Here is an 11,703-nt window from a genome sequence, read left to right on the forward strand (position 1 = left end):
GTCGCCAAGCCGACGAGGAGCCCGACTAAGCCCCACCTGTAATCTTCTCTCCTGTTTCATGTGGACTCCAGACCCCCTGAGGCCATCGGCCGCTCACACGAAACCTGCTGATTTATGGCCCGGCCCCCACAAGGGCCTTTCAGGGTGAGATGACAGGTTGATCGGCAACCATTGTTGAGTTCACGGGGTCAGGGAGAGATGGGGGGCTTTTGAGTCGCGTGTGCTGGTTAATGACAGGTGTCGCGGGGGCCCATCTTTAGACGAGGCGGGGACTTGACCAATCAGCCTAGCTGGCTCCGAAGAGTTTGACACCTCAAGTAATTATTTTCTCCTATACAGAACGATTAGTCCGATCCAGCAAAATCAATTACTGTGGAACAATTTCCAAAAGTCAGACAAAGCTCAAATTGGGAGAAAACCGAAAAAATATGTTATGGAGAGGCGGAGTAGGGCACGCTGGAGCCCTGCCCAAGATGGCGGCAAGGAGGCGTAGAATGCGGCAACCCATATCAAATTGAATGCACTACAAAGACAAGATATTTGATGTTCAAACTCATAAACTTTATATTTTTTTGCAAATAAGAATTACCTGAGAATTTCATGGCTGCAACACGTGCCAAAGTAGTTGGGAAAGGGCATGTTCACCACTGTGTTACATCACCTTTTTTTTTTAACAATAAACGTTTGGGAACTGAGGGAACTAATTGTTGAAGCTTTGAAAGTGGAATTCTTTCCCATTCTTGTTTTATGTAGAGCTTCAGTCATTCAACAGTCTACGCTGTCGTATTTTACGCTTCATAATGCGCCACACATTTTCAATGGGAGACAGGTCTGGACTGCAGGCGGGCCACGAAAGTACACGCACTCTTTTTTTACAAAGCCACGCTGTTGTAACACTTGTCTTGCTGAAATAAGCAGGGGCGTCCATGATAACGTTGCTTGGATGAAAATATATGTTGCTCCAAAACCTGTATGGACCATTCATCATTAATGGTGCCTTCACAGATGTGTAAGTTACCCATGCCTTGGGCACTAATGCACCCCCATACCATCACAGATGCTGGCTTTTGAACTTTGTGACTATAACAATCCGTTATTTTGCTCTTTTTCTGGAGGACACCACATCCACAGTTGCCAAATATAATTGGAAATGTGGACTCGTCAGACCACAGAACACTTTTCCACTTTGCATCAGTCCATCTTAGGTGAGCTCCGCCCTGCCAAGCCGGCGGCGTTTCAGGATATTGTTGATAAATGGGTTTGGCTTTGCATAGTACAGATGTAGCGGCCAACTGTAGTTACTGACAGTGGTTTTATAAAGTGTTCCTGAGCCCATGTGGTGATATCCTTTACACACCGATGTCGGTTTTTGATGCAGTACCGCCTGAGGGGTCAAAAGTCCATAATATCGCTTACGTGCAGTGATTTCTCCAGATTCGCTTCTGAAGGTAATGATTATTTGCAAAAACAAAAAAGTTTATCAGTTGAACATCAAATATGTTGTCTTCAACTGAATATGGTTTGAAAATGATTTGCAAATCATTGTATTCCGTTTATATTTGCTTCTAACACAATTTCCCAACTCATATGGAGACAGGGTTTGTAATTCAAGTGCATGGATTGCGCACCGACAGACGATTAACATTTATCCTTACGCTGCATAAAAGGGGAGAAGGAGGAGAGATCAGGGGAGAAGGAGGAGAGTCCGCAGCAGATGCAGCGCAAGAGCAACAGAGAGAAGACGGCGACGACGAAAGCGACCGAAGAGCGAGCTGCAGAGGAGGAGCTGAAAAGCAACCCGGCGAAAGGCAGCTTTATTTGAAAAAATAAAAAGAGTCAAACCTGCTCAAAGCAATGTCCTTCCTTGGTTGTCCATGGAACCCGCACGACGACAGCAAGGAACTATCACATATGTTTTCCCGTAAGACGTGCTGTAAATGTCACAAATGTGGAGGTAGCTCGAGCGACGTGACCCCATGCAGAAGACGAGGGGCAGATGGTGAGTAAAACACGATATTCTTTAAGTTAAAGAAAGATAACACACTGGGGGTGTGGGAAATCAAGCGAACGTAGGAACAAAAGAAGGCGAGTGCAGCCAAAAAAAAGGGCACGAACGAGGAACTTCTTCGAAAAACACATGTGGCGCTTGAGGTTAGCGGAGACAGTGAAATAGGAGACCGATTGGTTGCCAATCAATGCCAGGTGTGAGAGCGGGGGAAGTGAAACTACAAAATAAGAGTACTTGACAGGAACTTAAACACAAATGAGAACAAAAACAAGACCAGTCCAAAACTGTCAAAAGGTGTGACACTAAATCCAATTATTTTGTTCAAATTACCCCAAAAGATACAAGAAAAAAATCAAAAAATAAAATAAAGATTTGATTTAAAAATAAAATCTTTTTTAGTCGCGGTTTCTTCGGTTTATCCGTTACAAAACCAGGATAGAGCGGAATATACCTCAGGACAGGAAAAAAACGCAGAGGCTATTCCATCCCGACAAGCCTGTTTTGCAGGTTTCCCTGCTCTTAAGGCTTCCATCCATCCATTTTATACCGTTTGTCCCCTTCGGGGTTGCTGGGGATCGATGGAGCCTATCCCGGCTGCATTCAGGTGGAAACCGGGGTACACCCTGGACAAGTCGCCACTTCATCGCAGGGCCAACACAGACAGACAACATTCACACTCACATTCACACACTAGGGCCCATTTAGTGTTGCCAATCAACCTATCCCCAGGTGCATGTCTTTGGAGGTGGGAGGGGCCTATCCCCAGGTGCATGTCTTTGGAGGTGGGAGGGGCCTATCCTCAAGTGCATGTCTTTGGAGGTGGGAGGAAGAGAGTTTCACACAAATAAACAAGTGTATTTTAATTTTTTTTTGTCATGGGAGGCCCTCAAATTTTAAATTTCGGGCTTAATATAATAAATATATTTTTGAGAATATCATTGGTCTGAAGTGTTGCAGTGATGTAATAATTGAGCTTTTAGTGCCGCCCAATGACTTAATGAATAATAATATATGGAAAGTTTTAGATTTAGAGACAATTAAATATAATCTGAGGGGTGCACTAAATGAATAAATATTATTTTAAAAAATAATAATAAAAAAAGAAGTGTTTTTTTGTCAAATAAAAAAAATTGGGCTGAATATAATCAGGGGCGGCCCTTGTTTTTTGAGAATAGCATTGGTCTGCAGTGTTGCAGTGATGTAATAATTGGGCTTTTAGTGCCGCCCAATGACTTAATGAATACTAATATATGGAAAGTTTTAGATTTAGAGACAATTAAATATAATCTGAGATGTGCACTAAATGAATAAATATCATTTAAAAAAATAATAATAAAAAAATAAGTGTTTTTTTGTTTGTCATGGGGGGCCGTCAAATAAAAAAATTTGGGCTGAACATAATCAGGGGCGGCCCTTATTTTTTGAGAATAGCATTGGTCTGAAGTGTTGCCTTGATGTAATAACTGGGCTTTTGGCCCAATGACTTGATGAATAATAATTTCACTTACCTCAACTCTTTTTCTTTGTTGTTGTTGTTTTTATTCAGTGACACTGTTTGTTGTGTTTGTGGTTTTTATTTTTGTTGTTACCTTTTTTTCCCCTTTTAGTCAGTTGTTGTGATTCTTTACCTGCTCATGAGTCGCCCTGGCCCCTGTTTTTCGAGAATTTTGGTCTGAAGTGTTGCAATGATAATAATGTAATACTTGTGATTTTTATTTTTATTGTGTGAATGTGAGTGTGAATGTTGTCTGTCTATCTGTGTTGGCCCTGCGATGAAGTGGCGACTTGTCCAGGGTGTACCCCGCCTTCGGCCCGATTGTAGCTGAGATGGGCGCCAGCGCCCCCCGCGACCCCAAAAGGGAATAAGCGGTAGAAAATGGATGGATGGATTGTTACCTTTTCCCCCCCTTTTAATCAGTTCTTGTGATTCCCTATCTGCTTGTGGTGAAGAGGAAGGCAGTAAATTGCTACCCACTGTGACTGAAATGTAAGACGGGGGATGGAAGGGTGTATTATTTTACTTGTATTATTTGTCTGTAATTTTTATATTTTTGTATATTTTTTCGTATTTTACGTTTGTATTTTTTGGGGGATGGGGTGGTGTCTGTTTTCTCAGTGCCTGTATTATGATTTCCTTATCAAATTAATAAATAAATATTATAAAGAAATTAATTAAAAAAGTATATTTTTTTTGTCATTAACATTTTGGCCTGAAAATAATCAGGGGCGGCCCTTGTTTTTCGAGAATATCTTTGGTCCGAAGTGTTGCCATTATGCAATAATTGGGGTTTTGGTACCGCCCAATGACTTAAATAATACTAATTCCACTTACTTCAAACTCTTTTTTCTTTGTTGTTGTTGTTGTTTTTATTCAGTGCCACTTCTCTGTATATTTGTGATTTTTATTTTTACCTTTTTTGCCCCCCTTTTAGTCAGGGGAAAACGGTATTATTTTACTTTTATAATTTTGTATTTTTTTTTTTGTATTTTAAAGTACATTTTTTGGGAGGTGGGGGACAAAAAAGTGTCTGTTTTCTCAGTACATGTTTTATGTTTTCCCTATCAAATTAATAAATAAATGTTATAAAAAATAAAATAAAAAATAAAGTGTATTTTTTTGTCATTAACATTTTGGGCTGAAAATAATCAGGGGCGGCCCCTGTTATACGGGAATATCTTTGGTCTGAAGTGTTGCCATGATGTAAGAATTGGGCTTAACGATAAATAATTTAACTTACCTCAACTCTTTTTTTGTTTGTTGTTGTTGTTTTTATTCAGTTACACTTGTCTGTATGTTTGTGATTTTTATTTTTGTTGTTGCCTTTTTTCCCCCTTTTAGTCAGTTACTGTGATTCCCTATCTGTTTGAGGTGAAGAGCAAGGCAGTACATTGCTACCCACTGTAATGGAAATTTAGGACGGGGGTAGTGTATTATTTTACTTTTATAATTTGTTTGTAATTTTTTGTATTTTAAATAAAAACAATTTGGGGGGTGGGGGGGACACACACAATAAAAGTGTTGGTTTTCTCAGTACCTGTATTATGATTTCCCTATCAAATGAACAAATAAATATTATAGAAATAAATAAATAAATAAAGTGTATTTTTTATGTCATTACCATTTGGTCTGAAAATAATCAGGGGCGGCCCTTGTTTTTGGAGAATATCTTTGGTCTAAAGTGTTGCCATGATGTAATAACTGGGCTTTTGGTACCGCACAATGACTTAATTAACACTAATTTCACTTACCTCAACTCTTTTTTCTTGGTTGTTGTTGTTGTTGTTGTTGTTTTTATTTAGTGGCACTTCTCTGTATGTTTGTGATTTTTACCTCTTTTTTTCCCCCCTTTTAGTCAGTTATTGTGATTCTCTACCTGCTCGTGGTGGGGAGGAAGGCAATACATTACTACTCACTGTGACGGAAATGTGGGACGGGGAGGTAGAATAGGTTCTTTTTTTTACTTTTATATTTTTTTTGTAATTTTTTGTATTTTAAAGTACATTTTTTTGGGGGGGGGGGCGGAGGGACAAAAAAAAGTTTCCTTTTTCTCAGTACCTGTATTATGATTTCCCTATCAAATGAATAAATATTATATATATATAAAAAAAAATGTGTATTTTTTTTTGGGCATTAACATTTTGGCTGAAAATAATCAGGGGCGGCCCTTGTTTTTGGAGAATATCTTTGGTCTGAAGTGTTGCCATGATGTAATAATTGGGCTTTTGGTACTGCGCAATGACTTAACACTAATTTCACTTACCTCAACTCTTTTTTTCTTGGTTGTTGTTGTTGTTTTTTTTGCAGTGGCACTTCTCTCTATGTTTGTGATTTTTACCTCTTTTTTCCCCCCCTTTTAGTCAGTTATTGTGATTCTCTACCTGCTCGTGGTGGGGAGGAAGGCAGTACATTACTACTCACTGTGACGGAAATGTGGGACGGGGAGGTAGAATAGGTTCTTTTTTTACTTTTATATTTTTTTTGTAATTTTTTGTATTTTAAAGTACTTTTTTTGGGGGGGGGGGAGGCGGAGGGACAAAAAAAAGTTTCCTTTTTCTCAGTACCTGTATTATGATTTCCCTATCAAATGAATAAATATTATATAAATAAAAAAATGTGTGTATTTTTTTGTCATTAACATTTTGGCTGAAAATAATCAGGGGCGGCCCTTGTTTTTGGAGAATATCTTTGGTCTGAAGTGTTGCCATGATGTAATAATTGGGCTTTTGGTACTGCGCAATGACTTAACACTAATTTCACTTACCTCAACTCTTTTTTTCTTGGTTGTTGTTGTTTTTTTTGCAGTGGCACTTCTCTCTATGTTTGTGATTTTTACCTCTTTTTTCCCCCCCTTTTAGTCAGTTATTGTGATTCTCTACCTGCTCGTGGTGGGGAGGAAGGCAGTACATTACTACTCACTGTGACGGAAATGTGGGACGGGGGGGGTAAAATAGGTTCTTTTTTTACTTTTATATTTTTTTTGTAATTTTTTGTATTTTAAAGTACATTTTTTTTGGGGGGGGGGCGGAGGGACAAAAAAAAGTTTCCTTTTTCTCAGTACCTGTATTATGATTTCCCTATCAAATGAATAAATATATATATATATATATATATATATATATATATATATATATATATATATACATATATATATATATAAAAAATTGTGGTTTTTTTTTTTTGGGCATTAACATTTTGGCTGAAAATAATCAGGGGCGGCCCTTGTTTTTTCCGAGAATATCTTTGGTCCTTGTTGCAATGATGTAATAATTGGGCTATCAGTGCCGCCCAATGACTTAATGAATAATTAATGGCGGTATAGTGCTGGCCTACCTTTGGAAGGGTGCAGCAGTTTGTACAACTTCTCGTTCCTGCACACGCCGCGGCCGTGCAAGAGGGCGTGCAGCGGCTTCTCCTCGCCGCTCTTGGGGAGGCAGCGCAGTCCGCGCGCACACGGCCCGGTGTACACGCCGCACGACCGGCCCTCCTCCAGCGCGCACGTCAGGCAGCAGCCGCAGCCGGGCTCCTTCACCGCCTGGCACCCCGCCGGCACCGGCGCGCACATGGAGCGGGCCTTCGGGTCGCACGGCTCGCACGGCACGTACGACGCGCCGCAGCCGGCGACGCAGAACAAGGGGAGCAGCAGGAGGGGCAGACGCAGCATCGTGGGCATCAACCGGAGCATCGGAACATCAAGCGCATCCACAGGTGTGCAATATTAAAAAAAAAAAAAAAAAAAAAAAAAAAAAAAAAGAAATAAAAAAAAAGAGGAAATTTGCACGTGTTCTATATTCCCGCTTCTCCTCCAATTGCGCGCAAAATTAAAAAAAAAATCCGCGCGTCTTTTTCCTTCCTCGCTCCCGTGCGTGTGAGCAGAATGTTTAATCTGCAGCTGGCGTGGAGCTTTCCTTGGGGGGGTGGAGAGAGAGAGGGAGAGAGAGAGAGGAAGAAGCAGCCAGAATAACGATGGGGACGTCAAAGACGGCGCGGAGGGAGGGAGGAGGGGGGAGGGGGAGGGGGGAGGCGCACTTGTCAGGCGCGCGAATGCCGTGATGCTGATTCTGCAGGGCGGGTGCTGGCATGCCTTCAGACGTGCCAGAAAGGAAGATGATGATGATGAAGATGTGACCGAGGGCGACTCAGCAGGATCACCTCCTCCCCACCCCCACCTTCCTCGCTGCTGACGCCAACATTTCCCAGCAAAGTGTGATTTTTATTTTTATTTTTTTGCAAATTCAACTTGAACGGGGGTGTCAAACAAGAACAGGTTTAATCCGGCCCCCAAGTATTGAAACGAGAAGATTTTTTTTTTTTTTTTAATCAAAAAGAAACTGCTGTTCTAAATGTGTCCACCGGATGTCACAATAGCAATTCTGTTAGGCAAGCAAACACTTTATAACACATTAAAGGCTTACTGAAATGCCATCCATCCATCCATTTCTACCGCTTATTCCCTTTGGGGTCGCTGGCGCCTATCTCAGCTACAATCGGGCGGAAGGCAGGGTACACCCTGGACAAGTCGCCACCTCATCACAGGGCCAACACAGACAGACAACATTCACACTCACATTCACACACTAGGGCCAATTTAGGGTTGCCAATCAACCTATCCCCAGGTGCATGTCTTTGGAAGTGGGAGGAAGCCGGAGTACCCGGAGGGAACCCACGCATTCACAAGCAAACTCCACACAGAAAGATCCCGAGCCCGGGATTGATCCCCAGACTACTCAGGACCTTCGTATTGTGAGGCAGACACACTACCCCCACTCCCACCGTGAAGCCCCTACTGAAGTGAGATTTTCTTATTTAAACGGGGATAGCAGGTCCATTCTATGTGTCATACTTGATCATTTCGTGATTTTACCATATTTTTGCCGAAAGGATTTAGTAGAGAACATCGACGATAACATTGGCAACTTTTGGTCGCTAATAAAAAGCCTTGCCTGTACTGGAAGTAGCAGACGATGTGCGCGTGACGTCACGGGTTGTGGAGCTCCTCACATCTAAACATTGTTTATAATCATAGCCTCCAGCAATAAGAGCTATTTAGACCGACAAAGCGACGATTCCCCCATTAATTTGAGCGAGGATGAAAGATTCGTGGATGAGGAAAGTTAGAGTGAGGCACTTAATAAAAAAAAAAAGCGACGGCTCCGGGCGGCGGAAGTAGTAGCGTTTCAGATGTAATTAGACACATTTACTAGGATAATTCTGGAAGATCCCTTATCTGCTTATTGTTTTAATAGTGTTATAGTGAGATTGTAAAGTCATACCTGAAAGTCAGATGGCTGCAGTGAACGCCAGTGTCTCTCAGAGAAGCCAATGGAGGAATCAAGATCACAGCTGTTTTTTTGAGCTGCAGGAGGAAGTCCCATAATCCACTGAAGCCTCCTATAAGAGCCGACTTAATATCACAATTTTCCCATCCAAAAACTTGCTGGTTGACATAGAGAAACATGTCCGCTTGACCGCTCTGTGTTAAAGCTTCACAACAAACAAAGAAACACCGGCTGTGTATCGGTGCTAAAGGCAGCTGCAATCCACCGCTTTCCACCAACAGCATTCTTCTTTGACGTCTCCATTATTAAATGAACAAATTGCAAAAGATTCAGCAACACAGATGTCCAGAATACTGTGTAATTATGCGATGAAAAGAGACGGCTAGCCGTACGTGGTGCTGGGCTAAAATGTCCCCTCCAACCAATAACGTCACAAACACGCGTCATCATTCCGCGATGTTTTTAACAAGAAACTCAGCGTTAAATTTAAAATTGCAATTTAGTAAACTAAAAAGGCCGTATTGTCATGTGTTGCAATGTTAATATTTCATCATTGATGTATAAACTATCAGACTGCGTGGTCGGTAGTCGTGGGTTTCAGTAGGCATTTAAACAAAAAGAAACTGCTGTTCTAAATGTGTCCACCGGGTGTCACAATAGCAATTCTGTTAGGCAAGCAAAGGCTTTATAACACATTAAGGGTGTTGCTAAAACGGCCTTCTGTCATCTCCGTGATGTCGCTAAAATTGGGGGACGGCGAGGCGCGGGTGAGAGAGTGGCTGAACCTGAGGATTCCTGGTTCAATCCCCACTTTTTCCCATTCTAGTCACGTCCATTGGGACCTTGAACGAGACACTTCATCCTTGCTCCTGATGGTCCAGGGTTAGCGCATTGCATGGCAGCTCCCATCATCAGTGTGTGAATGTGTGTGTGAATGGGTGAATGTGGAAATAGTGTCAAAGCGCTTTGAGTTCCTTAAAAAAAAAGGTAGAAAAGCGCAAAACAAGTACAACCAATTTACCAATCGTTCCGTTTTGTCCACTGAGATCATTGTCATTGTCATTATCATTAGCACTGGATTGATATGTGGACGGCAGCACGGTGGAACAGGGGTTCCGCTACTGATACCAAAATGTATTTTGATAATTTTCCAAAAAAGGGGACAACAAAAAATGGCATTATTGGCTTTACTTTAACAAAAAAAAATCTTTAGGGTTAATTTCCACTTGTTACTTGTTTCCAGCGTGTGCAGCTAGTTAACAGTATAACGAAAAAGAAGCTCCAGTTTTTGTTGAGCATTGATGTTCCTTCCTTATTTTATTTTTTCCTTCCTTATTTTATTTCTTTACACTTCTTCATTCATTTAGGTTTATATGACTGAAAATGTAAACATAAAATAAACACAAAAAAAAAAGCAAATAACGTCTGTGGTGTATTTTGCATAAATGAAATAGAAGATTTAGCATTGGTATATTGACACTAGGGTTGTCTCGATACCAAGATTTTGGTACCACTATCGCTACCAAAATGTATTTTGATAATTTTCCAAAAAAGAGGACCATAAAAAATGGCATTATTGGCTTTATTAAAAAAAATAAAGTCTTAGGGTACAATTCCCCTCGTTACTTGTTTCCAGCGTGTGCAGCTAGTTAACAGTATGACAAAAAAGAAGGTCCAGTTTTTGTTGAGCATTGACGTTCCTTCCTTATTTTATTTCTTTACACTTTTTCATTCATTTTGGTTGGTATGACTGAAAATGTAAACATAAAATAAACATAACATTTTTTTAAATAATGTCCCTTGCGTATTTTGCATAAATAAAATAGAAGATTTAGTGTATGTATATTGACACTGGGGTTGTCTCGATTCCAAGATTTTGGTACCGCTACCGATACAAAAATGTATTTTGATAATTTTCCAAAAAAGAGGACCATATAAAATGGCATTATTGGCTTTATTTTTAAAAAAAATCTTAGGGTACAATTCCCCTCGTTACTTGTTTCCAGCGTGTGCAGCTAGTTAACAGTATGACGAAAAAGAAGCTCCAGTTTTTGTTGAGCATTGGCGTTCCTTCCTTATTTTATTCCTTTACACTTCTTCATTCATTTTGGTTGGTATGACTGAAAATGTAAACATAAAATAAACATAAAAAAATGTAAATAATGTCCCTTGTGTATTTTGTATAAACAAAATAGAAGATTTAGTGTCTGTATATTGACACTAGGGTTGTCTCGATACCAAGATTTTGGTACCGCTACCGATACCAAAATGTATTTCGATAATTTTCCAAAAAGGGGGACCACAAAAAATGGCATTACTAGCTTTACTTTAACAAAAAAAAAAATCTTTAGGGTTTATTTCCCCTCGTTACTTGTTTCCAGCGTGTGCAGCTAGTTAACAGTATGACGAAAAAGAAGCTCAAGTTTTTGTTGAGCATTGACGTTACTTCCTTATTTTATTTCTTTACACTTCTTCATTCATTTTGGTTGGTATGACTGAAAATGTAAACATAAAATAAACATTAAAAAATGTAAATAATGTCCCTTGTGTATTTTGCACAAATAAAATAGAAGATTTAGTGTCTGTACATTGACACTAGGGTTGTCTCGATACCAAGATTTTGGTACCACTACCGCGACCAAAATGTATTTCGATAATTTTCCAAAAAGGAGGACCATAAAAAATGGCATTATTGGCTTTATTTAAAAAAAAAAATCTTAGGGTACAATTCCCCTCGTTACTTGTTTCCAGCGTGTGCAGCTAGTTAACAGTATGACGAAAAAGAAGCTCCAGTTTTTGTTGAGCATTGACGTTCCTTCCTTATTTTATTTCTTTACACTTCTTCATTCATTTCAGTTAGTATGACTGAAAATGTGTCAATCTGAGGATCTTGGGGTTTGTTTTTCCGGAAGGCAAAG

General features: G+C 40.1%; 1 protein-coding gene across 1 annotated transcript in view; it reads right to left on the minus strand.

Annotated features, from left to right (window-relative positions):
* The window catches only part of igfbp5a (insulin-like growth factor binding protein 5a), a 28,144-nt gene extending 20,726 nt beyond the window's left edge, over positions 1-7,418 (minus strand). The window contains exon 1 of the mRNA XM_061889358.1: positions 6,840-7,418. Coding sequence (XP_061745342.1) covers positions 6,840-7,191 — 352 coding nt within the window. The 5' untranslated portion in view covers positions 7,192-7,418. The remainder of the gene's footprint in view (positions 1-6,839) is intronic.
* Between the last annotated feature and the right edge of the window lie 4,285 nt (positions 7,419-11,703).

Source organism: Nerophis ophidion, linkage group LG27 (genome assembly GCF_033978795.1).
Source record: "Nerophis ophidion isolate RoL-2023_Sa linkage group LG27, RoL_Noph_v1.0, whole genome shotgun sequence".
Taxonomy (NCBI): Eukaryota; Metazoa; Chordata; class Actinopteri; order Syngnathiformes; family Syngnathidae; genus Nerophis; species Nerophis ophidion.